The 27,887-nt window shown below is 41.0% G+C and overlaps 1 protein-coding gene across 5 annotated transcripts in view; it reads right to left on the reverse strand.

Moving 5' to 3' along the window:
- The window catches only part of ATP11A (ATPase phospholipid transporting 11A), a 180,412-nt gene that overhangs the window by 43,274 nt on the left and 109,251 nt on the right, over positions 1–27,887 (reverse strand). For 4 of the 5 annotated variants that reach the window (XM_053310213.1, XM_053310214.1, XM_053310216.1 and 1 more), the window contains 12 exons: positions 24,972–25,022; positions 19,647–19,711; positions 18,600–18,681; positions 16,342–16,477; positions 14,673–14,870; positions 11,922–12,095; positions 6,849–7,012; positions 5,240–5,311; positions 4,987–5,060; positions 4,570–4,673; positions 3,925–4,106; positions 342–593 (listed from right to left, as the gene is read on the reverse strand). In XM_053310213.1, the coding sequence (XP_053166188.1) occupies positions 342–593; positions 3,925–4,106; positions 4,570–4,673; positions 4,987–5,060; positions 5,240–5,311; positions 6,849–7,012; positions 11,922–12,095; positions 14,673–14,870; positions 16,342–16,477; positions 18,600–18,681; positions 19,647–19,711; positions 24,972–25,022 (1,554 nt within the window). The remainder of the gene's footprint in view (positions 1–341; positions 594–3,924; positions 4,107–4,569; positions 4,674–4,986; positions 5,061–5,239; positions 5,312–6,848; positions 7,013–11,921; positions 12,096–14,672; positions 14,871–16,341; positions 16,478–18,599; positions 18,682–19,646; positions 19,712–24,971; positions 25,023–27,887) is intronic. The other variant, XM_053310215.1, reaches the window with a different exon arrangement.

Raw genomic sequence — 27,887 nt, forward strand, 5'->3', positions numbered from 1 at the left:
GGCAAAGTTGAGAATTTAAAGAGCAATTTGGAAAGGGAAAAGGAAGCTCACAGATACTCCATCCCAACATATGCTGACACTTCTAGTGTATAACAGCAAAATTTGCAAGAGGCAAAGATCTAATAAAAGTTCACAAATATTCAGCATAGTGTCATATAATTCACACTCCAATTACAGAGCCTTAACCAAATTTACTTGGCAACATCTAGACTAGTTAGGTATGACTAAGCACCATTGAATCAATGAGACAAGTTAGTCATGACTGACTTAATCTGGTTGCTGCCTATAGATTTATATATAAATATAAATATTTGGGCTTGTAAGTTGTCCTTTGTACATACCCTGAGAAGGTATCCCTTGTTAAGCTGCCACTGTGCCTTAGGACAGTTTTGCTTAAGTCAAACAGCACATCGTGCAAACTCTGCTCTTCTATTTTCTTTGTGGTTAACTCCAGTATTTGTGTGTTTCTTCTGAACAGTTTGCAGGCATAGCAAGTGGCAGCAGCAGTCTCCATTTTGTCTCCTGTCAGAACCCACACCTTAATGCCAGCTTTTTGCAGGGCTTCAATGGTATCAGCAGCCTTTTCCTGTAGCCTTGAAGAAACCGATTAGAAATAAATGGAAATAATTGCAATGACTGCAATTGATAATTGACAAACTTCAGAAATGTAGGGAACTTACAAAAAGGTTTCTACAATACTGGGAAATGTGCTTAATAAAATGAGTTTAGACTTAAGGAGTTTCTGCTGCCATTGAAATAAAATGTTTATTTTGTCATCATAAGATTTCTTAAATAGAATACTTCATTTATGATGGTATTACCAGATTGTTAATCAAGGCTTTGTTGATAAAACAATCTTTGTTTTATTCCAGGAGACAGTACAAAATGTTTGTAGTGTCTTCATCTGTTTGCTTTAAAACTCAGTCTTCATGGGCCAGCTGTTACTAGACAGCAGTATTATTTTTAATAATAATAAAAAATTACTACTTTTAATTATTATTTATGTTAAATTGGAAAGTTGTAACAAGCCCTCAAAATAAGCACAGCTCACTCTAGTTCTGTGTGGAATGAAGATGCAATGAAAGTTTTACCAGAAGCTGTAGATAAAATCCTTGTACTGGCTTTTACTTGGCTCTTGTGATGACAAAGCATGATACTACCAACCAAAGAGAGGAAACGGGCCTTCTCCGTTGCTGTCCTGAGGCTTTGGAATGCGCTCCCTAGTGAAATAAGAGCCTCCCCATCTCTGACAATTTTTAAAAAGTCTTTAAAGACACATCGGTTCAACCAGGCTTTTAACTGATATTGTTTTAATTGTTTTAATGTTGTTTTTAGAATATCGTTTTTTAAAATTGTTTTAAAATTGCTGTTTTAAATTTTGTTTTGTTTTGTTTTTAACTAACATTTCATCTTTGTTTTTATCTGGTTGTGAACTGCCCAGAGACGTAAGTTTTGGGAGGTATAAAATATGTTAAACAAAACAAACAAACAAACAAATAAACTAGTCTTATAAATGCTTTGCCAGTAAAAAGAATCAAAACTAAGGCAACTGAGTAGCAAACATCTGATATTCTACCCCCAGTAAGTATTTCTGGGGATAGGGCCAGATTCAGTCCCTGGCATCCCCAGGTAGAGCTGTGAAAGACTCCTGCCTGGAACCTTGGAGAGCCACTGACAGCCAGTATAGACAATACCGAGCGAGAGGGACCAATAGTCTGACTCAGTATAAGGCAACTTCCTATGTTCCTGGGTTGAATACCTCCTGAGGCCCAACAAAGGAACATATACACTCACCTTATTTTAAACTTCCAGTTGAACTGATTGCTTCCTATTATTTCTGATCAAGTAGATTGGCATGCACAGATGCACTGCATTTTTTTAAGCTATTCTATGTCAGCTAGGTGCCTCAAAAGTAATGCAAAATACTTTTATTTTCCTAGGTTTGAGCATGCCAATTGGTAGTCCTTAAAATCAGGACCAGACTAAAAACTAAAAAATGCTGGCACTATTGTATTATGAATCTAATAATATTTTCTATTCATGCAAATTAATAAATAATAATTGATTTACAGGTTTAATTTAACATGCCTACAACAGATCGTATCGAGACAATCAAAAGTGACTTTGATCTCAACTAGTTTATATTTATCCTTCCCAACCTTGCCACTTTCCCACGGCTGAGATTCAAACTGGACACTCTTTAGTCTAGGGACCTCTGTTTTTTGTTTTTGACACTCTGTCAAGTACCATGTACACTGATGCTGCAGTATGAACAACAACAAAGCAATAATTGCAATTATCATAGCAGTATAATGAGGGAGAGGGTCTTCAATCACCACTCATTCCTCCTCCTGCTTATCAGGCCATCATTCATGGGACTTGAAGGGGAAAGCACTGTCCCCTTCTACTCATTTCCATCTAACGTATCAGGGAGCAACGCATACCATCCTGGTGAGAGGTAAGTTTGAGACAGACCACTAAAACAAACTGAATTCACCAAAGCTTGAGTGGCAGCAGGAGAAGAGATCAATTTTAACTACCTCCTCCTCCCAAAAGGCCAATGCCAATGAACAACCCATTAGAAACAGTATGTGAGTATATATGACAAACTGACAGTGGGACTACTTATTAATGCTCATTTGGATTGTTTATGGCAAACTTAACATTTCGAGCCCCAGTATTTTACTGAGTGGATCTATAGAGTGAGAGTAGGATAACATACTGTATTAAGTGAGTGGGAATTCTTATCCAGTGAAAGCAGGCCATTCTTTTCTTTTCATTATGGTAAGTGCCATTTTTATGGAAAGCAACTGGGGCCAGTAAACATGTTTAGTCCTCCATGCTTTTTCGATCTTGTTTCAGCCCAGTGCCCTATATTTTAAGATGTCTGTTATTTAGCAGTACAATTAGTTCTATTGTGTAATCAATTTGTTGTGCTGCTAATTGCTATGAGGCCTAATTGTTGTTATACTGCTGCTAAGTGCTGGTGCAGGACTGTTATTGGGTCAGATGGTAACAGAGGCTAATGGGTCTGATGGGGGCGGGGGCGAGGGGAGAGAGTTCTCCTGTTGGCTGTAGAGAGGGGAGAATATGGCATTAGGGGAGTGGCAAAAATTGTTAAGGGGAAAAGGGTTAGACAATTCTAGGCTTTCCTTTCTTCCATTTCTTTAACTACTCCTGCTCCTTGGTTGCTTAATCACTCTTGCTGATCCTTCATTTGCTTCTCTTCAGTGCCAGATCAGTCTAAAATAAAACTACCATTCGTGACATAACCCAGGATGAGAAAGCTGAACTGATATGCGTTATGGAGACCTGGATGATTGAGCAGGAAGTCCTTCTGGGCTTAGTGGCACAAGATGGGTATTTCATATAGGAACAATGTAGGGTCATTGGTGGGGGAAATGGGGTACAGCGGTTCATAAGGATTCTGTTTCTTTTACCAGTTGCCCAGTCTATTCTGAGAGTGTGTACTTAGTGCTCGGTGATCAATATCACAATTCTGTTAGTCTATCAACCATCCCACAGCCATCCTTGTTGAGCTGACAGAGGTGATCTTGGATGTAATGTAGGACATCCTCCTCTCTTCACAGACATATAATTTTGGATCCCAACTTCCATGCTGAAACCTCCTTAATGGATATGGCTAAAAATTCCATGACCACCACTGTAACCCTGGGTCTGTCCCAGCATGTTTTAGGCCCAACACTTGTGGCTCAACACTTGTTTTAGGCCCAATACTTGTGGTCCAACATACTGGAGCTGGTTTTTAGTAGTGGATCAAATGAGAGTGATTTTATTATTGCATGATGTAATACATGGAAAGGGAAGAAAGTTTATCAAGGGATAACCTTTTCACTTCAACTGATTGTATGATGAAGCCTAAAAATCTATTACATAATGCTGAATTAAAAGGAGTGCACTCACTGGTCTTCAACTGCTGTAGCACCAAGCAGGATAAGCCCCCTTTCTATCTGCTCATATGCTTCTGCCAGTTTCTTTTCTCGATCCCGCAGGGCCAGCTTTGCTTCTTGAAGCTGCTTTTGCACACTCTCATATTCTTCATAGGTGAATTTTTTATATGCAACGCATAAGGTTCTCAGGCCCTCCTAAAGGAAATTATTAAGCACAGAACTCGGTGCATTGAAATCTTTCAGGAAGAAATTTATGTAGAATTGAACTAATATTTATGCTTCATGTACCAGCTTGATTGACTTCCGATTAGGACACAAGTTTTTCAACTGCCTTGGAGCAATGAAATTATTTTGTCAATTTGAATATTACTTCTGAAGAAGTCTGTGAGAAAATCAGAAGCCCTGGGAACCTAGGATCTGCTATTATACTTTCCCAAGAGCTTCTGGATTTTTGATATGGGCTTAATGCTGCGTACACAGACTCCCAAAACCTGTGCATTGAAAGAAATGGGAAGTCAATACAACAGCTACTTCCTGTTTCATTACTCTGTTCCCATTCTCCCCATCTATAGGCGAGAGTTCACTTAAACAACCTTCTACAGCTTTCTGCTTTGAATGCATATAATGTAATTAATGCTTCCCAGATATTGTATCTTACCACTGCATTGCGTTCAACTCTTGATCTAATTTGTTCTATTTTGCCTTCATCAACTCTAGGGAATATAGAAGAATCTGCTCCTTTACAAAACAGAAATATTTCATCTGAAAGTGTGAATAAAACAAAAAGTTAAAACCGGGTTAAATATAGATCATTACACTCTTTCCGCAATCAAATCAAGGGATCTTGCAAAACTGATCTTTGAAATTAACGCCTATATTAAATAGACTTTCAAGTATCAAAATAAGATGAAAAATAGTTTAAAGCAACATGGAATGGTAGGAGGCAGCATAGATTAAGAACGACTCTAAAGAGTGTAAGTTATATTGCAGAATTAAGTAAGTGATATTTAAGAATTAATTTAGAACTAAAAGGTTCAAGAGCTTGGATACAAGATGCTGTTTGTTTAAATGTTACCTTTTGCTGATTTAACAATCACACTCATTCGTCTCCTTACTGAATCAAAACTAAGGATCTCCAACAGTTCATACCTAAAGGAGAAAAAAATATATATATATTGTAGCAATTAAATATATATATACCTTTAAATATAAGTGACTCCATCTCAGATGGCAGTATTTTTTAAAAAGTGTTTATTAGACATGAAACATTAAAAACAGGCGCTTTCTTGTTAGTATAGTCCTTCCATATACTGAAAACAGCTACTCACTTTTCAATGTCATTTTCTCGATTCAGAATTTCCATAAAGTTGTCTTTTAGCCTTAAATATGTGTAACCAAGTCTGAAAAGTTAATCACAGATACACGTCAGAGGTTAAAACAACTATATTTATGCATTAGCCTTAGTAACACAGTGAGCTGTGTAATTGATTGTTTATGCTAGAAACCACCTTTTGGATTTCATTTACAGAGTACAAAAGTTATTATTTGCTCAAGACTATTCAGGAGTTTTCTTTTTCTTGTTTTCTGCTTCATGGTTTTGAGAACAGTTATTGCTTCTATTGCCCTCACCGCCCCAGAGATCCAAGGCAATGAAAACAGCATCAGTAAGATGTGGGTAAAGGCACACAATTTTATTTCAAATTAATCTGAACAGAAGAGAACTGCAGCAGGTCTAGACCCCCCCCCTTGCAGTGTGAGCACTCTCTCTAGTTGGAGATCAAATGCTTGCATCATTCCCTCCTGGCCCTGGGTGATTATACCCCAGCTTGGAGGAGCAGACCCAGAGCCCTGACCCAGAGCCCTGAGAATCTTCGCTGCCAACCTGATCCTCCAAGCAAGGGGAATCAAGGCTTTCAGAGGCATCCCCCACCCCAAGCCATTCAGCATTTGGCAATGCCACCAAAGTAAGGAGGACCAAGCATTACAGTCCCCACTCCAGAAAGCTACTAAGGAGCTTCTCCTTGTTCTCCTGGGTGTGCACACCAAAGGTGTGTTACTGCAATTCACCCAGCCTGCACTGTAGCTGTTATGGCCTAATATTAACTAATAAGGACAGGACAGAGTAAAGGCGGGAGAGCGCAATGCAGCCAATGGGCTGGAGAGCAAAACATTCCTACTTGGACCCCTACTGGGCAAGCAACTACACCCATCCTGTTGCAGAGGGTGAGTTGGCTGTGGCTGAGACTGAGGAGGAGAGGGCAGGGTGGTGTGAGTGGGAAGGCTAAGCCTTTCTAGCTTCATGCTCCAGAAGGTGGGTGAAAAAATGTGCTCACCCCCAACACTGAGCTGGGGCCCCGGTTGAATTATAGCCAGATAGATGGGGAAGGTTTTACTGAGCTGGAAGGCCATGTAAAACTCTCCCCATTCCTTTGGCTATAATTCAAGTCCATTTTTCATCACCCAGAAACATTGTGTTAGTTCTAAGCCATAAATGTCCTTTCTTGACAAATGACAGCAACAAGATTGTGAAAGCAGAGGAAAATCTTTTTTAAAACAGATATTAAGGAAAGGGCTACTCCACACCTGTAACTGTTGTAATAGGCCCTGAGTCTAGAGCAGGGATTCTCAAACTTGGGACAACTCCCATAATCCCCAGCCTCAGTGGCCTTTGGTTGGGGATTATGGGAGCTGAAGTCCAATAACATCTGGGGACCCAACTTTGAGAATCACTGGTCTAGAGTAATGCCTCACTAGCAGAGGACAATGTTAGTGTCCCCTGTTAGTCCCACGCTCACATCATTATCTGTTTTTCCTTCAGCTTGTCTCTGACTTTAGGAATCTCTTCACAAACATATTTCCCTCCAGTGGTTTCCCTGTTAGATGAAACAGATCTCTGACCTCACACAAGTTGGGAAAGCAACATTTCAACATGCATACCTCTGAATTCCTTCAACTAAGGCAACTTCATCAGGGGATGATGAAATATAGACTGAAGATCTCCCTGAGAGCTGAGCTTTTTTTAGTCCATCCACATTGTCATCTTCTTTCACTTGAACAGTGTGACAAAGACACAAAGCCCGGAAAAAAAGCTCTTCTCTATCCTAATAAGTGAGAAAGGAGCATTGATAATACAACTTTACAACCTAAAAGAAATAGTACCAATATTACATATTTTTCATTTTTAACAAATTTTGTTTCCTGGGAAGGATGAGATAGATAAATAAACTAGATTGCTTGAATGTGCACGCACAACTCTGATTAGAGCGATCAAAATTTGAATAATATAATACAGCTATTTGACATATTTGAGGAATTATTTTCTTATATTTCTGCATCAGCACCTTTTATTGTTTGTTCCTCATCCTTTCCAAGTTGCAAATTCTTGCTCAGGATTCAAGTCAAATGTCACCATAGTAGAAACCTGGAACCCAATTTCAAAGTCAGAGCACAGTGTTGGACATGTGAAATAATAATGAAAAAAGTGTATCTGAGTATATATTGTGTCTTTCCTTTGCAACAAACCAACCCCTAATAATCCTCTCCTATCTGGAATTAGGGCTATTCTACATCAGAGAGAGTGGCTTCCAAACAGGTTTGAGTCTTGGTGCCTCTCCATTTGAAATTAATCAGTGTTCTTATTTATCCACAGGCTGGAACATTTCAGTGCTATCAAAACTATTTAAATACAAACTTGTTACCCCTTAACTGATTAAAAATCAGAATTATTAATAAAATAATTTTATTTTATTGATCCCTCCAACCTATACAACTATAGACCTGTGTCTAACCTTCCCTTTCTGGGCAAGGTGATGGAGCATGTGGTGGCGTCCCAGCTGCAGAGGGTCTTGGATGATACGGATTATCTGGACCCTTTTCAATCTGGCTTCCGCCCCAGGTATGGGACTGAAACTGCCTTGGTCGCTCTAGTGGATGACCTACGCCGGGAACTAGAGAGGGGGAGTGTGTCCCTGTTGGTTCTGCTGGACCTCTCGGCGGCGTTCGATACCATCTACCATGGTATCCTTCTGGGCCGCCTCTCGAGTATGGGAATCGGAGGCACTGTGTTGCAGTGGTTCCAGTCCTTTCTTGAGGGGAGGGTCCAGAAGGTGGTGCTGGGGGACTACTGCTCAGCCCCGTGGCCGTTGGCCTGTGGGGTCCCGCAGGAATCGGTCTTGTCCCCCATGCTGTTTAACAGCTACATGAAGCCGCTGGGAGAGGTCATCCGGGGATTTGGACTGAGTTGTCAGCAATATGCGGATGACACTCAGCTCTATCTCTCCTTGTCATCTGATTCTAGGGAGGCGGTGGATGTCCTGAATCGGGGGCTGGAGGCCGTGATGGGTTGGATGTGGGCTAACAAACTGAAATTGAATCCGGATAAGACGGAGGTACTGTTGGTCAGTAGGAGAGCCAATCGGGATGAGGAGATTTTACCGGTTCTGGATGGGGTTGCACTCCCCTTGAAGGAGCAAGTACGCAACTTGGGGGTACTTCTGGACCCGGCTCTGCTTTTGGAAGCTCAGGTGGAGGCGGTGGCCAGGGGTGCCTTTGCACGGCTTCGGCTAGTGCGCCAGCTGCGTCCCTTTCTCGAGAAGGCAGATCTGGCCACGGTTACCCACGCCTTAGTCACGTCACGGCTGGATTACTGTAACGCGCTCTACATGGGGCTGCCCTTGAAGAGTATCCGGAAACTGCAGCTAGTGTAAAATGCGGCAGCGAGGGTGTTATCCAGAGCTGCCCGTTGGGAACATATCACCCCCATTTTGAAAGAGCTGCACTGGCTGCCAGTTCGTTTCCGGGTCCAATTCAAGGTGCTGGTTTTGACCTTTAAAGCCCTTAACGGTTTGGCCCCGGGGTATTTGAGGGACCGCCTGCTCCCAAGGGTTGCTGCCCGCTTGACAAGGACATCTGAGGGGGCCCTGCTCTGGGTGCTGACAATGAGGGAGGCCCAGCTTTCGTGCACTCGGGACAGGGCCTTCTCTGTTGCTGCCCCTAGACTCTGGAATGCTCTCCCAGTGGCCATTCGTTCCTCAGACTCCATCATGGCTTTTAGAAAGCTTTTAAAGACTTGGCTTTTTACCCAGGCTTTTGCATAATCATTTTTACTGCGGCTTCTCTGTGTTTTTATCTGTTATCTGTTGTCTTGTTTTTATGCTTGTCTTATATGTTTTTAGCTTGATGTTTTTATTGCTTGATGTTTTTATTGCTTTTATTGTATGTTTTAATTTTTGTAAACCGCCTTGGGGTTTTCTTTTAACGAAAGGCGGTATAGAAATGTAAAAATAAAAAATAAATAAAAGTAGATTGTCATTTTTCCCATCCTTTATCTGCAGTGATTGTACATGAAGTGGGAATTACACACACACACACAAACACACACACACACAGGCAGCTGCTGTGTCCATACTCATTAACACAAAGTCACATTGTGCTTGTAATGCTATGGGTTTGGTTTTTTTAATCGAGGTAGCTCTGGATTATCTCCTGTACCTTGATGGCTGCTTGCTGGAAGCAGAAAAGAAGGTGAACCTTTATTATGTTGAATACAAACACTCATATGTAGTCAACAAAATAACCCTGCCGCTCCCCCGCCCCCAATTTTCTTTCTAGCCCATCTTTCATCCTACCTGCTTTCTCTCTTATTTGTTGTAGTTACAGCCCTGTATCTTTGTTTGTCCCTTGGGTCCAACTTAGAAAGCACAACAGAACAGTAGCTAATGAGCAGCTAATATGAGTGGAGTTCTACTGCCACCTAGAAATTAAAATAATTTTTGTGGTTTCTAAGCTAGTACCTTGTTTCTATGATGTTCCATCAAAAGGACAACATATAGGCAGCACTTTGGGGGGACCCCAAAAATGCAAAACTGTCACTGTGGGTCTTTGAAAACTGATATTTAATCTAACCAATCAGTTATTACAGACATGGTCATTATTATTTACTGTATGTATGTATTGCATTGTATCAGCATTATTGTCCTGTAGCTTTAATAATCGCATTTTGACGGGTGCCACTTTTCAAGCCTCTGCAACACTGAGACATGGCAAATTGCACCCTCTGAAATTCCCTCATCTACTCAGCTATAAAAAAAATAAAAATAAAAATACAGGAGCCCTATTGTTGAAAGATTGTCTGTTGCTGACAATAGTTTAGCAGTATCAATGGCTTAGTTATAGATCTGTTTACCCATTCTATTTCTGGGGCTCTACTGCTCCAGTGTGGACTCAGCTACTTGGACAGAACTCCTGTATGAGTAGGAGGAGAGGTCCCCCCCCACCCCACTTCTTCTTCATGTTGGGACACCTCTATGCACATAATCATTGGAACAGAGCAAATATAAGAAAGATGAAAAACTGGTGCAAAACTATCACCTGGTGCCACCAACAGGATTTTTTTTTTTTTGCTCAGTACAAAATGTGTACTGAAATCCACCTCCACCTGTTTTGCCAGCCTGAGCTCATGTTTATACTATTCTGAGGTCCAAAGGAAGAACAGGATAAAAATGTAGTTATGCAAGGGATTATGGGAGAACGAAGTTAGTACACATGCATAGCTACATACATGTGCATAAACAGGCCAGAATATATTCCAAGGCTCTTTCGTGCCTGTATGCTACTGCCACTACCCCACAAAGTAAAACAGAAATAAAACAGAAGTTTCCACACAAACTCTGAAGTTGCTGAGTGGTGAAGTCCACCACTATTGAGTTTCTATGTTCTTTTACTGCATGGGCCTTCTGGACTGATCTAAATAGATTTAGTGTTTAGTTCCAACTGATCTGTCAGATCTCAGATGAAAGAGAATGTTGGAACAATAGTAACTTTCACTGGAAGCTCCTACAAGAATTTACATGGACTGTGAAGGACTTAGCCTAACCAAGGCTGCAGTTCACTGACTAGCTAAGTCGCTGTAATCCATTTTAAATCCAAGCTCTTGTGTGTGTTTGACAGCCAGTCTATTCATGACATACTGTATATAAATTATCAGTAAAGCAGCGGTTTTGACACTATAATCAAGCAGGAATGTCCTAATCACAATTGAAAGGAAATTAAAACACCCTAAAAGCACAATTCCTAGTCAACAAAAAAAATTAACTGAATACTACGTCTAATATTTTTAACCTACTTTCCAGTAGGCTTATGAGATCACCCGACATTCCATGTGCCCATGTGAGTGTTCCCCCCTTCAATTTTGCAATGCCTGGACCAATATAAACCAAATTGGGTACAGTTATAGGGACACATAGTGACACCTCAACGGTCTAGTTTGTGATGATATCATCCACCCCAATTCAAGATGGTTGATGCATAAACATTTGAGGTGCAAGTGGGCTAATTTGTGACCTGCCTAACCAATTTGAACCAAATTTGCTACAGCTGTAGAGACACATAAGGATGCCCCAATGACATAGTATGTGATTATGTAATCCACCCCAATTCAAGATGGTGGTTGTGTGAACATCTGAGACACAAGTGGGCTAACTTGTGGAACGTTTAACCGATTTGAACAAAATTAGGTACAGTTGTAGTGAGTGACACACAGGGACACTTCATTGGTGTAGTTTGTGTTGATGTCATACACCTTGATTCAAGATGGCAGATACATAAACTTTTGAGGTGCTAGTGGGTGAACTTGTGAACCGACACCTCAGTGGTATAGTTTGTGATGATAACATTCAACCCAATTCAAGATGGTGGTCACATAAACATTTGAGGTGCAAGTGGGCTCACTTGTGGAATGTCTAACCAGTTTAATCAAATTAGGTACAGTTGTAGTGAGTGACACACAGGGACACCTCAATGCTGTAGTTTGTAATGATGTCATCCTCCCCAGTCCAAGATGGTGGACACATGAATGTTTGAGGCATAAAAGGTCTAACTAGATTTGAACCAAATTTAGTTCAGTTGTAGGGATAGTGAAAGTAGGCAAATTAGTTCTTATTAGAACAACTTGTTAACAATTGTACTGCATTATTCAATTAGCATTTATTTTTTTAAGAAAAGGATTCATACTTTGCCACTTCCACCTGGAGAAGAATCAATCATATCAATACCAGCACAGTCATGGAGGATTTGCCCATTACAGATGACATGAGGCACATAAACATGCCCTTCAATGCAGCATTCTATGAACTCCATATTGTTCTCTGTTAATGTCCCTGTTTTATCTGTGAAGACATATTCAACCTGAAGAGAGACATGTAAAGAAATTAAGGACTAAAACAACAATGACACATCGTGGGGGTGGGGGTGAGAGGGTGGTAGTCAGCTCTTTTGATAACTGAAGTTATGATATGTGACAGAAGGTTTTGTCCTTGGCTTCCAGTGATCATGCAGAACTTGTCATTTGCAAGGATGACATTTGCTATAATGTAGATGCAAGCAACACTGTTTGCTATCTTTATTATGTAAACAATACATTAAGATGTCCAGGGGCATGAAGAGAGCACCTGTGTTCAAGCACAGGCAACTTCCCCCATGCTACATGCCAGGCTCAACCTCCTTCCATCAGCTGGCAGCCCAGCTGATGGCAGGAAAATGGGCAGAGCTGGGCGAACTGCCGAAGGAGGCAGCTGGTGATGGGAGCCCTAGCCAGGGGGTGGGGCGACCCTGGCATCTCCTCCCTGAGGCTTGGCAGCTCCTAAAGGCAGAGCGCGATACAACACATCCGTGCTATTACAGCGCCACCCTGATGATGTCAGCTGGTTCAGACAGAATCAGCTGACATCATTATATGATGTCACAAACATGTAAGTTCAAACAGAGAATAAGCAATTCAATGCAAGCAGTCCAATACTACGTGGATTACATTATGTTAGTATGAGATTCTACCTCATAAATCAATTACATGATCTTACAGTATTAACTAAATTTTGGAATTAAAATGTCAGAAGATCAACTTTGTAGACTGTACATGCTATTAGGAAAATAGAAATACTACCACCTTAAAACTTTTGTCTTAATTGCCCCATCTGTTCCCTGAATAGAAAGCCTAATCATATAGAACTATATTTGTGAATATCCCTGTGGTTCTTCCTTCCCTTCCTAAATTGTCTCCCGAGCTGTTGAGATTTAAACTGTACACTGCTTGAGGCAATGTCCTATCTTCTTTACTTATATTGATCTGTAAACAGTTATGTATATTGATGATAATACAGAAATAAGAAATGATACTATTACAGTCCATATCAGAGACAAAAATTAAAGTGTAACACTCTAAATTGTGGATGGTTGGTATGGAAGATCCAAGATTTAACTGTGGTTATTGTTATTAAAATATTTATATCATTTAAAAATAAAATTCCTGATATCTGAACCGGCCCACTATCTTGCTAATGTACGCCCACCCCACAAATCAGTACCTATTCCAGTACAACCAACTGTACAGTACTCTTGTTAAACAGAATTGTTCATCAACAAAATGGTCTGAATGTCCCCAAACTCAATCAAACAAATAATGTTATACTATTGTGAAGGAATGAGGCCTGAACCTGCTTTTTGTGTTTTACAAATTGTTGTATTTGCTTACTCCCTATGTTCCATGTTAAGAAACTTTACAGGGGTCAAAGGTTCACTGCTCCTGTTCAACAGTTTGGTTTGGGATGGAAAAGAATTTTGCTAATTAAATATTGGAGGGAAGGAAGGGTTTGGTTTGACTGGGTATGTTTTAAAAAATGGAGGGGACTTGAGTGTGTTTTGATTGGTTTGTTTAGAGATATTGAGGGAAAAGAGGGAATAAAAGGTTTGCCTGCAGCAGAACGTTAATTAAAGTTGGAGTAAGAGCTGAGCAGGAGTAAAGCTCAGAGACAGGAACAAAACTGGAACAATGAAGAGACAAGCAAACTGCAGGAGAAAGCTGACTGGGGGAACAGTCAGAAGCAGAAAGCTTGGAATCAATGCAGCATAGGAGAGACAGAAACTGCTAAGTTGTGGCAGTGAAGGAGCCAAGACTTCTGCAGGGGAAAGAGGGAAGCTTTGGGAAAAGCTACCCTTTGCATTCCTTTGAGACTGATGCTGGGCCTAATTTGCACAGGCTACTGGACTTGGCAATTAAATGCTTTTCTTCTACTTTTGCTCATCTGAATTTTCTTCTATTTTTACTTGATACAACTGCACTGTATTGGAACTAGGGATTTTGAACCAAGTAAACCTTTTCTTGTTTTTTTGAACTATTTCAATAATGTCTCTGTCTATCATTTTCCCCATCCCTACTTGCCTGATTTGCCTTACCACACTATCATTTTTGTATAGCTGAGAGGCAGAGGCTTCAGTGACTAGATGGTAAAGGTAAAGTGTGCCATCGAGTTGATGTTGACTCCTGGCGACCACAGAGCCCTGTGGTTATCTTTAGTAGAATACAGGAGGGGTTTACCATTGCCATCTCCCGTGCAATATGAGATGATGCCTTCCAGCACCTTCCTATATTGCTGCTGTCCAATATAGGTGTTTCCCATACCAGCGGGGATTCAAACCGGCAACCTCTGGCTTGCTAGTCAAGTCATTTCCCCGCTGTGCCATTAGGCAGGTACTGACTAGATGGTAGAACCAGTCAAAACCTGGTTGCAGTGAGTTGTTTATGCAAGGGCACACCGAGGTGGTACCCTGCACTACTATATTAAATGTTACAGCAATAGGTGACATTGTTTTGTAGTACTACTCCTAAAAGAATTAATCCCGATAAAATGAACATATCAATCATGTCTAGGGCTCTAAATACTAAAGACAACTACTAGATTTGTAGGACAATTTCCACATGACAGTTACCTGTCCTAACTCTTCATTGAGGTCAGAGGTATTCACCAGAGGTCCTTCACCTGTTTCTTCATCAAACATTTCTTCATCCCAGGTGAGAAAATAAGAACCAAGAAATTTCTGCATTTCTACTGTCACATACATAGATACAGGAATGATATAGTTGAAAAGAACCATGAAGGCAAGAAAATCTGTAAACGCTGCAATAAACTGTGAAAGGAAAAAAAATTGATTTGAACATATCACCCTATCAAGGATGTAGAAATGTTGGTTAATAGTGCATATAATACAGAGAAAGGTTCCCTACATTTGACCATCTGTTGGAAACAAAATCATACAAATGAAAATCACTGCTATTCAAAAACATTAATAGTCCTTGTAATACATACTCTTTAACCTCTCTTTCATATTAATAATACCTTTTCTGCATAGGATAATTTACAGCATTTGTTAGATTTGGGTTTAGACTAAATAGGATGCATGTGTTGTAATTTATTTTACTATCAATAAAACTGTTTTCTCAGAAATTTTTAATACCGTATTTTATGGACTATAAGACTCACTTTTTTCCTCGAAAAATATCCGCCAAAATTCAGGTGCGTCTTATATGTTTTAACAGTTTAATATGTTAAAACTCTGAAAAACTGGATTAAAATTAAGGTGCGTCTTATAGTCCGTAGCGTCTTATAGTCCATAAAATACGGTATATAAATGGATCCACTAAGAATTGCTGTGTAGTCTTTTACATCTTCCCCATAAAATTCCATCTCATTGTGACTGAGCTGCTGGTCTTTAATATGCAATATTTATTTCTGTATTTAAATGTTTGTTACCATTTCAACTTAATTTTAATCATGACAGCTGCCATACAACATTTAATTAAAACAATAAAATATAACCATAATGCAATCCAATGGAATATTAAACACAACACAATACTAATATACAACCTAATAAAATACAGTACAGTACTAATCTTTAAGTATATGTTAGGATTAGGATGCCATGACTTATTTCAGAGATAAATATCTTTGAAAGTAAATTACTAAAGAAAATAAAAATAGCTGCTTTTAAATAAAGTCTCAGTCCAGCAAAGGATTATTACATTTCCAAGCAAAACACAAAGTGCTGGTTATAAAGCCCTTAAGGGCTTGGGTCCATGGTATTTAAGAGAGCACCTTTTTTCTCATGAGCCACACCATCTATTGAGATGATCAGGAGAGGTCCATTTGCAGTTGCCACAGACTTGTTTGGTAGCAACTTGGAATTGAGCCTTCTGTATAGCTGTCAGTACGCCCTGTCAGAATAAGAGCTTCCCCATCTCTAGCTACCTTTAAGAAACCCTTACGACGCACCTGTTCTGTCAGACTTTTAGTTAAGGCTTTTTAAAAAAAAAATACTGCCTATATATGATAGATAGATAGATGATTTACAAATAAGATAGTTAGACAGATAAAAAGGTTCTTCATGCATATTTCTTAGCTGGATTAGGAGCCATATGCAAACAGGTTGTGAGAATACTTATCAAAGTAGTTTGGAAAAGAAAGAATATTTCTGTTCTGAAAGACATCACCAAGTAAGATCGTTTTTGAAATTATTTAAGGACAGAAATGTAGCAAAACTCCAAATGACGTATTTGTTAGAACTATATCTCTTACTACAACTGAAGATATTCACGTACCACATTTCTTTTCCTTTCCAATTCTGTTTTCTGATTATACCAAGGCTCACTTTGCCAAAGATATTTCAGGATGGTATTTATTAGCGATTTACTGATCAGAATACAGAGGTATACAATAAGAAATACATTCATTGATCTGAAACAAATGAGAGAAAACAGTTTTGTCATTAGGAAAATCAATGCTAACATTTTTATGAGAACAAGCTTCCAATTCAGGCGAAGCCTTTCTCTATTTAAGTAACAAATGCAGTAAAATATAATTTGCAGAAAAGCTACTGTACTAACCACTACTGATGCAAAAGACAGAATTAAAGAGTATGTATCAATGGCTATCCACGCTTTTGAATAGCAATGATTTTCACTTGTATTACTTTGTTTAAGACAGATGGAGAAACGTAGGGAATATCCCTCTGTATTACATGCACTATAAACTATAGTTTCTATATACTTAGTTTGACGAGATAGGATAAGCACACTCTTCTGAGACAACAGGGGAGCATTGGCTGTACACTTATCCTATCCAAAGCCATGTTCTTTGTGTGGGAAGTACTGACAGATGCATACAAAGCCACCCAAATTGTGTGCATTTGTTATCACATATAAGCTGATATATCAGTGATGTTTTTCCGCTTTCCCTTTAGGTAACTACACATTCCATTTTATTCTCATGGCAACCCTACAAGTAATCTTAGGTTGAGAGCTCATGGCTGACATCGAAACTAATGCTGTATGTGCCACATAAAATTTTGATAATGCAATGGGGGGAGAGCTCGTTTGAGTCATTTTTTGTCCTTCTGCAGCCCTCTGTGCCGCCCCCCCCCACCGCAAATATGGAACCCCAGAAAGTTCCACTGTTCCCAGGGACATATTTGCAGGAGACACAAAGGGATGCAAGGGGTGTGGTCAACAAATATTGCTCCTCCCCCATTGCATGTACAACATATCTGCCCAGTGTAATATTAATTAGGGATGTGCATGGAGCCGGTTCCATGCACTCCCAGGAGGGTGCTCCAGTCATCTCATTGCTCCAGTCAGTGTTAATACCGGAAGAGGTCGGTGTTCGTGCCACTATCATATTATTTATTGTTTTCTTCTTCTCAGAGCTAAACATTTACAACTCATCTAAATAGTTCCTCATGGGACCTGGTTTCCAGACCTCACCATCTTTATTGCTCTTTTTTTAGCCTGTTCCAGTTTTCTTAATATCTGGTGCCCAGAATTGGACGCAGTATTCCAAGTGAGGTCTTTCCAGTGCTGAACAGAGTGATTAAAGCAGTGATGCATTAATACTTTGAAAATATAATTGCCCAATGCTGTGGCACTTTTTGATGCACTTGTGCTGTATGGTCAATTAAGAGTATGGCAAGGCACTTGTGTTTGGCATACACTATAAGCTACTTTATGAGGAGATTCTCATGATCGGCCAAAAGCAGGCTAAGGGAGCCTTGCCCACTTTTGGGTGAGCGTGAGAACTACCAGGCTCGCAGGTGAGCCTGGTTTCTTCAATGCAGGTAACCCGCTTAGGTAGCCCTCCCCTTAGACGAGGTTAGCAGAGCGAGAGCTCTGGAGAGTCTCTCCAGGATGCCTCATGCACCCGTGTGGGGCATCCTGGAACTTCTGGGGGCTGCATGGCCTCTGATCCCTGCAGCCCTCATCGGCTCCGTGCCAGAGCTGGCAGTCGTGTGGGCGGCTGATCCGGCCACACAGGGCTGTGCTAAGCCCATTCAGGCGAGTCTCACTGATCGCGAGACTTGCCTCTATGTGTTATATTTTTTAGGTGTAAACCTTTAAGATAGACACCTAAAGATGAAAAGTGTAAAGTGCAATAAGCACGTGCTTGCAAATGCATGTATAATTCCGGCACATATTTCAGGGAGCTGTGATTGACTACAGCTCTCTGTTGATGTACAGTTGGAGCAGCAATGTGTCCATCATGTAACACATTCACATTTCTGCAAAGATCAAAGCAACTGGGGCTTTGCATTTCAATTTGTGCAAAATTTGTGCGAGTGGTTGCAGCATTGTGAATAACTGAAGACTGTATCCAAATTCTTAAACAACAAAAAGAACTTGTATTATTTCTTTTCTTTTTGCATTTTAATGCGGAGGATGCAACAAGTTAATCCCACCAAAAAGCAATATAAAACATGGTTTAACTTTTTCCCCATTCACATGATACATCATGTAAGGCCATTCCTCTCCTTTCCTTCCTTTCTATCCCATTCACCCACATATTAGAAATGCAAATATAGGCTTACTTTTCTACAGCAGATCGTTTTTGAGATTTTGACTGGTAGTTCAATGCCATTTTTGTTTCCATGCCAGTGTATATAGCTACACCTGGAATAAACAAAAACATACCATCTCATCAAAAATTGTGTGTATGTATGTACAAACACCAATACTTGTTACGAGCCAAGATAGTGCATAGGATTAATATATGTATATTAAGATATACAGTCAGATTATAAACACTGTTAAGAATGTAGAACCATATTTACAGCTAAGCTGTGTGGCACTGGCAGCATCCTAAAACCATGCCACTTACAGCTAATTTTTGGGAGATTCCCCCTAACAGTACAAAAACGTTGACCTGTTGTGGGTGAAGGCTGCCCAACAAGCATTGCTCTTGTTCTCAATTAGTTTTGTTTGCCCTGAATAACATCACGTAACCAGATCCACTGGCTGCATAGTATTGTGCCATCATCACCACATGATCCCCAGTGGTAACATCCATATAACTAGTCCTAGGAAAAAAACACCTTCTAGTAAAAATAGCAACAAACTATCCACAGAGGGAGAGGGCAATGGCAGCAAACCAAAACCAAAAGAGTAGCCATTATCCAGATTAAGACTTGTATGAGTAGAATTCTTCTACTCAGTCATGGAGGGAAGGGGTCATTTTCAGTATGGAGCTACAGAGGGGAAAGGGAAATTGGTCAAAATTGTAAGTGAGCAGAAATGCTATGTTTGTGCAAGTTTTAGGCTGGATGCTGCCCCAGCATTTGCATAATTTAAGAGTTTTGTAGGAACCATTTCAGTCCACTCGAAGAACGGTACTTTCAGTTCCCAAAATGAAATGGTGAACATTTGGTACAGTCCTATTCAATAGGTGTTTTTAATTTAATTTTTAATTTTAATTTTTAAAAACAAACACCCAAGATCTCTTGCACAACATCACTAGCTGCTTCTGAAAATAAAACCACTTCCCTAAATATGCAGATCTTCTCATGCACCTCTGTGGATTGGGTCCCTTATTGCTTTTAATATTGCTAGTTAATAATGGAAATAATCACAATATTTACCAAATATTTTCTCTGTGTTTTTTAATGTAGCTCCTCTAAGAAGTAGATTTTCAGATCCTAATGGCCTGCAAAGGTAAACATTAGTGAAAGTTAATTAACTGACACAAACTGCAGAGGATGAGGTGGGAGCAGGGAGAAAGTGTATTAGAATTCACATGAGCATCTGCGCCCCTAGTTCTCCCTGTCTCTCCCCGCCATCTTCATTTCTTTCTCCCTCCCTCTTCAGCCCCATTTCTTTCTTTTCCCCCAGCCCCATTTTATTCTCCACCTCCACCACCCACCTTTTTGGCAGAAAACATGTAAAAGCATCAATATATTTAATTCTCTTTACTGTACCCGTCTCTAATCCCATATGTGGCAGCTCTCACAAGAGTTCGCAAGCGAGCTACCGATTAGTGATGGAGATGGGAGAAGCGGCGCAGCCAGCCGGCTGTGGAGGAGAAGCGGCCGCCACTAGGCTGGCAGGAGGCCACAGAGGAGAAGCATCCTGGCTGCTGAGGGAGAACAGGTGGGTGGTGGAGAATAAAATGGGGCTGGGGGGAAAGAAAGAAATGGGGCTGAAAGGTTAGGAATGAAGAAATGAAGATGGGGGGAGAGACAGGGAGAACTAGGGGCGCAGATGCTGTGTGCCAGGTCAGCTGGTCCAAAATAATCCCCTTCACACATACAGCTTGTGATATATGAATGCATATTTTATGTATTTTACACACTCACGCACGCGCGCGCGCACACACACACACACACGTAATGTTTCTGAGCATCATCTATAACCTTCAACTTTTGTTTTTTTCCTTTTCCTTTAATTTGTTCTTCATATTTCCTCTGTTGTCAAGTTGCTTCTCCCTTAACAACATTAGACAATTTCAGACATAACCCGGTCATGATTAAATCCTGTCTTTTCACAGAAGCATCCATTTCCCCATGTCTTTATGTGCAAGAACTGGGTTCTAGTTAAGAACAAGGCAGGATCACACCCAAGCTCAGCCATCCTGGCACATTCTAACAAAAGTTCCAAAATAAACCAGGATCTGAACCTGAACCCAATTCTGGCTTATTTGGAACTCTGGCAAGAATAAGTCAGGACCACTCATTTCAGAGAGGATGCACAATTCTGGCTTCTTTTTAATCAGGACAGGAAGTACAGTCCTTCCAAATCTTGGAATACTGCCTGAACCATGCCAATTGGTGACAGGGGGAGGCCGGTGCAGGGAGGGGAAACCTCCAAATTTGAGTCGAACTGGAGAGTCTGTTCGGGGCGTGGGGAATCAAATATGCCATTTCTGTTTGAGTCCAGTTCAAACTCGAACTGAACGGGGCATACCAGTTTCATGCACACCCTATACTGGAGGAGGAGAATATAAATATTTTAAATCACTAATTAATAAAATAAATACATTTATCTTGGTTTCTTTTTGTATTTTTGAATTTTTAAAAGATTTTTCTTAACAAAAAAAATGCACAATAGAATTTAAAAAAGATCAATCTGTCCCCGCCCCCCCCGCCGAGGATGAATGGTAAAATGGCAGCAGAGAAGAACTGCATTGCCCAACACAGGAAATGTATTTATTTAAAATATTTATATCCCACGTCTCCCTAACATCTCCAGCACAGCGTCCCTTCAGTGGCTGTTGCTGGTGTCTATCTAATGTTTCTTTTTTAGATTGTGAGCCCTTTGCGGACAGACAGCCATGGGCATAGTGTCCATTGGACAATAATCAGGGAGCCCACAAGGCTCGGGGTGTGCCCTGCCGCCACCGCCCTTTCCGCAACAGATGCTGGTGCTCTTCAGCTGGGGTACACTCATGATGGGAAGTGCACTGGGGCTTCCTTTCTCCTCTCCCCACTATTCCTCCTCCCAGGCGCCACTGCTGCCAGAACCTGATGGGTATACTCATGTGAAACAGGAGCTGTAACCCAGAATTTGGCTTTTTAAAAGCCAAATATGGCAACCCCCCTCACCGGTGCTCAACCCCTGGTGACCCTGCGTCCAGCTCCGTGCAGTAGAGCCAGTGCTGCTGCTGACTGTGGCAGCCACCCAGCAGATCCCACTCTGCACCTGAGCCTCACTGGCTGCAGGAATAAACCAATAAATGGAGGCTGCAGGAATGCCCCATGCAGAAGGTGAGTCTAAAAGGGGAGGGAAAGGCTTGGGTGGGTTAGGTTGGTTGCCTCTCCCTCTGACATCAGATGCAGGGGACGTGGCTTGCGGCACTGGGCGTATGCACGCTTTGTGTGCGTAATTGAGGCTCCCTGCCTGCACTTTGTCCCCTGGCCCCCAGGAAGCTCACTACTCAGGCAGCAGCGATATAGGAAGGTGCAGAAAGGCATCATCTCATAGAGGCAACCAACAGGAGAAGACCATGGTGAACCAGTCCTGTATTCTACCAAGCAAACCACATGGCTCTGTGGTTGCCAGGAGTCAACACCAACTGGACGGCACATCCTTTCCTTTCTTCCTAGGTAAACTGCTTTAGGAACATTTGTTGAAAAGTAGTATATAAATATTAATCATATTCATATTCCAGTACAATACTGCTCGGGGCACCTCACAACAGTAAAACAGTAAAAGTATTAACAAAATAAAACAAGTAAGGCTGTTGTAAAACACTTTTTAATAAACCCTAAGGAATGGAGCATGGTGAAGTTCTAGGAGCGCATCCTTGAGCTGAGTGTCCAGAACTGAAAAGGCCCTGTCAACCAAATCTCAGTCAATGACTGGGATGCAAACAGCACTTGAGATGATGAGTGAAGGGCTCTGGCAGATTCATATGGGCAAATGCAGTCTGACAGTTACCCCAGTTCCAAGCTTTAAAGGCCAAAACCAGCACTTTGATTCTAGCCCAGAAGCAAGCTGGCAACCAGTGAAACTGTCGCAGGATGGGTGAAATACTCAGGAAGCAACTAGCGCCCAAGAGCATCCTTGCAGCAGCATACTGGACCAGCTGAAGCTTCCAAACCATCTTCAAGGGCAGCCCCACATATAGTGCATTGCAGTAATCCAATCTGGATGTTACCAGGGCATGAGTGACTGAAGTCAGGCCTGACTTCTCCAAATAGGGTCACAGCTGGTGTAACAGTCGTAGCTGGTAAAAGGCACTCCTGTACACTGTCGCCACATGAGACTCTAAGGATAGTGTCAGATCCAGAAGCACCTCCAAGCTGCAAACTTGGTCTTTCATGCAACGTGACCAGATTTACCCAACCACTCGGATAATCAGTTTTACTGAATCAGAGCACTTCCATCTTATCGGCATTAAGTTTCATTCTGCTTGCCCCCATCCAATCCAGAACAGCCTGCAGACACCAGTTCAAGTCATCCACTGCCTCTCAGGTATTAGCTGACTTAAATGATAGGTAGATCTGGGTGTCATCAGCATACTGATGACACTGCAGCCAATACCCACAGATGGCCTCTCACAGTGGTTTCATGTAGATGTTCAAGAGCATGAGGGACAGAATAGAACCCTGTGGCATTTCACAGGCCAATAGACAAGGGGTAGAGCAGGCATCCCCAGTGCCACTTCCTGGGTACAGCCCACAAGGTAGGTCTGTAACCACTGTATCACGGTGCCTCCAAGTCCCAAGCCAGAGATGTGGCCCAGAAGGATACCATGAGAAGTCCAGGAGAAAATCACTGAGAGGTCTAGGAAAATCAACAGGAAACATTCCCTCTGATTATCTTCAAGCATAAGTCATCCCCAGGGTGACCAGGGCAGTTTCTGTCCTATATCCAGGCTGGAAGTCAGGATGAAAAGGATCCAAGTAATCAGTGTCATCCAGGATTGCCTGGAGCTGAGATGCCACCACATATTCCAATACCTTGCCCAGAAATGGCAGAATAGAAACCAGATGAAAGTTGTTTAAGATGGTTGGCTCCAAAGAGGGCATTTTCAGGAGGGGTCTAATTATAGCCTCCTTTAGCATGGAGAGCACCACCCCCTGATTCAGGGAGGCATTTACTACCCTGCCACCCATGGACATAGCCCCTCTCTGGCTGCCTTCACCATCCATGAAGGGCAAGGGTTGAGCACACATGTGGTAGGTCTCATGAAGCTCTTCCAACCTCAGTTCAAGCATTTTCCATACTGATGGACAATAGCCTATTGGTGTGCAACCGTCTACTTGAGAACCAGAAAGACAAGTCGTGGGCCTGGTCTACCAATCTCTCTTGTTCCTCCTCTATTTTTATTTTTCCAGATGGCTCACTGGGAGCCATCACCAAATATAGCTGGAGCAGAGAAGAGCCTTCATTACCCCACAATTTATTTATCAATACATTTTTATACCACCTTTCATTAAAACAATCTCAAGGTGGCTTACAAAACCATTTAAAACAAAACAAGACTGTAAAACAATTACACAATAAAAATATTAAATTGGAAGATAAAAATTCAAATTTAATTAAAAGTTTAAAAAACATACACAGAGTAGCAATAACAAAAACAATACTCATAAAAGCCTAGGTAAAAAACCAAGATTTCACTTGCTTCCTGAAAACTGAGACTGAGGAGCAGATGCCCACTGGGAAAGTATTCCAAAGTTGGGGGCAATAACTGAAAGGTCCTGTCCTGCTTACATTACAACCAAGCCTCCCTTATTGTCAGCATGCAGAGCAGAGCCCCCTCCAATGACTTCATCAAGCGGGCAGAAACCCTTTGAAGGAGATGGTCTCTCAGTTATTGAGGTCCCAAATATACTGTGTGTCTGATTACTGAATCATTTATATTGGACTGTTTACCTTTTGCATTTAGGAGTTCTGTTCTGGTTCATGTTAAAAGCAACCAAAAGATTTTAGTTCCGGTTTACTGGGGGGCTTATTTAAGAGAGCATCTTGTTTGGCATGAACCCTGCCACCTATTAAGAGCATCTGGGGAGGTCCAGTTACAGTTGCCACCAGCTTGTTTGGTGGTGACTCAGGACCAGATTTTCTCTGTCGCTGCTTCGGGGCTCTAGAAAGTGCTCCCTGTCAAAATAAGAGCTTCTTCTCCTCTCTGGCTGCTTTTTAAAAGACCCTCAAGATGCATGTTTTCTCAAAATTAATTTAAAGCTGTTTAATTGTTTTTATTCTTTAAAACTATTTTAATCATTTTTATTCTGTTTTTATGCCTGTTGTATTCCAAAATATATACACTGCCAAAGGGTACACATATCAGGCAGCATATCAATATGATCAGTACATAAATTAGTGACTCAGTTTATGCAGCTGAATTCTGTAAGTATTTAGAATGCAACACATTTTATTAACTAAACAAACTGTCTCAAGCCAGAGGCATAAAGTGATGAACCTAGGTGTTGTCTGTGTATGCATGTGTTTTCTAGTCTTACCTTGCAACAGGCTCATTTCTGTCATGGTAAACATTTATCCGACCAACAAATCTGCAAGAAGAAAAGAAGGTTAGAAAATATTACAACATCAGCTTGCCTGTGGGAATGCACTGAAGATTGGTCACGTAACTGCTGAGACTTTTATGCAAATAGATTCAGCTACTGCCTACAGGAAGATGAATCACAAATACACCTTTCAACACATGATGTTCCTTCCTCCTCCTGAAGCCTGTTTTCTTAGCTGTCCCTCTGATATTTCCTCCTGGATAGAGCTTACTGAAGTATCACATTGTGAACTTGGCCATGAATTAATGAACTCCTTTCCACAACATTCTCCCATTCCCTCTTCTCTATTAAAGTAAAGTAAGTGTGCTGTCGAGTTGGTGTTGACTCCTGGAGAACACAGAGCCCTCTGGTTGTCTTTTGGTAGAATACAGGAGGGGTTTACCATTGCCATCTCCCATGCAGTATGAGATGATGCCTTTCAGCATCTTCCTATATTGCTGCTGCCCAATATAGATGTTTCCCATAGTCTGGGAAGCATAACAGCAGGGATTCGAACCGGCAACCTCTGACTTGCTAGTCAAGTCATTTCTCTGCAGTGCCATTAGGTGGCTTCCTTCTCTATTAAGGCTGATTAATATAGCCTACACAAAAAAAGGAGTTGTGATGGGGTAACAAAATCAAATGTTCCACATAGTAAGCAACTATACACCTATTTTCCACATTGTCTGGGGTTAAGTGGTCACCTAAATGTGTATAAATAAACTCTTAGTTTGGGGCAGATAGCCTTGCTGTTGTCTTTGACACCTCCCTTTTCTCTTCCTTCTACTTACATGCCAAGTCCTACTCATTCCTCTATTTCAATATCTACCCTCTCTTCTCTGCATTCACTGCACTGCTAAATCCCTTGATGCCCTCATAATCTCATCTCAAGCTCTGTAACTCATTTCTGGCTTTCCATCAGCTAATTCCTCTCCTCCTGTCAAATGCCTCTGCTGTAATCTCTTCACCTTCACCACCACCACTCACTAAAATTTAATGTTTCCTCTCTGTACGTCTGATAAGCTCCATATTGACTTTTAAACACTCATGCCAAGCTCCCAGTCATTACATTCCACCACTCTTACCATGTCATGTGAAGCCCCCTTTGCTCCTTTCTCTTAATTCTATCTTGGATATCTTTATCATATTTATTTCCATTAGGTCACTCTTCAAAATGGATTTTTGCTCAGATATTTCACTTCACCATCTGTTAGCACTCCTCAATCCAGAAAACCCCTTTATCATGTGTGCACACACAGACACCAGGATTTATTCCCCCCCCCTCCCCACCACACACACACCACCTGTCAACAGTAGCTTTTTGCAATGCATAAATAGGATGCTTTTGGCTGACAGAGAGTTATATGCGCCACTGTGTACACAGAACACATTAAAGCCCATTCAATGGCTAGGAGCCATGCTGCCTGTGTACAGAAGAGTACCTTGCTTATCATTAGTGCTGAGTTAATTTTTAATTTTATTAGCTGATGTTTTTCTCCATCCATGATGTTTATCTCCAACCGCCCAGAGACAGAAGTTTGTGGTGGTTCACAAATTTGAAAAATTTAATTAAATGAATTAATCTGAGGAGCTGAATCCATGCACCTGAATATCTAAAGTTATGCTGATTTAGCTCCAAAGGCACTTTGATTTAGCAGCAAGGCACAAAAAACTCCCTACTTCCACAAATAAACCCATTCCATTTGAATCTGAAGGGACTGATCAATGCATTACTTAGAAACAAGTTTAATTGATTCTGATGGCACCTACTACAAAGAGATGTGCCTAGAATCATAGCTTAAACTGAAGCATTATCACTGAATTCTGATATTATATAATGCAATTCAAAAATAACTAAATATAACATGTGGGTATCATTTATCATGTGTACGTTTTTAAAAAAATTCTTATTTAAATTCATTCAATGCATGGCAGTAAGGATCAAATACTGAATCAATATTGATTTCATGAATAAATGTTGGCATAGTTAGCAGTCAACCGTTACTTAGCTCTACTCTGAGCTCTATCCTGGCATTTTTCCAGGTTAGAATCCCAAGCATGATCTGATAGTTGGGAATGAAAGAAGAGCTGACACAAAGTAGAGCTCCTTGGCCCTGTCCCCATACCACAAGCTTGACAGAAAAGAATGTGCAGAAAATGGTTAGCATAGAATGATGGAGCATTCCTATCCTGAGCAGGTGAGCAATTGTGCAAAATACTAGAGAGTTCCTTCTTTTCAGAATACTGAAAGGGAGGTTAGCCAAAAACAAAACATTGTTTTGCACTGTTTGCTTATTCTCAGTCAATTCAAAACACACAAGCCTCATATTAGAAATATAGGAAGGCCACCTACATGCCAATGCTGCAGTCTCTCAAGATAACAACCCAAAGAATTAAAGCAAGATAACGATTAACATGAATTTGATGTGGCATATCGTCTGATCTTTTGAAGGCCCCTCCCTTCCCAATTGCCACCACAAATTAAAATACATGACAATAAAAACAACAGAATAAAATTTATTAAAACAAGTTTTTAAAATTATTTTAAATTCTAATGAAAAGCCTGACATAACAGCAGGGTCTTGAGGTACTCGTTGAAAACAAACAGAAAAGGAGATGCTCTTCGGCAGGAAGCTTATTCCAAAGCCCCAGGGAAATCACAGAGAAAGCTCGGTCCTGGTTTGCCACCAAATGAGCCAGTGGCGACCATAACTGGACCTCCCCAGAAGATTGTAACAGGCAGCAGGGATTATGACAAAGGAGGTGCTCTCTCAAACAGCCTGGACCCAAGCCATTAAGAGCTTTATAGGTGCACAAGCAGTTCGTCACTTTGAATGATGGCCAATTACTTTAATAAAAGCACCACACACA

Source organism: Hemicordylus capensis, chromosome 3, assembly GCF_027244095.1.
Source record: "Hemicordylus capensis ecotype Gifberg chromosome 3, rHemCap1.1.pri, whole genome shotgun sequence".
NCBI classification, from domain to species: domain Eukaryota; kingdom Metazoa; phylum Chordata; class Lepidosauria; order Squamata; family Cordylidae; genus Hemicordylus; species Hemicordylus capensis.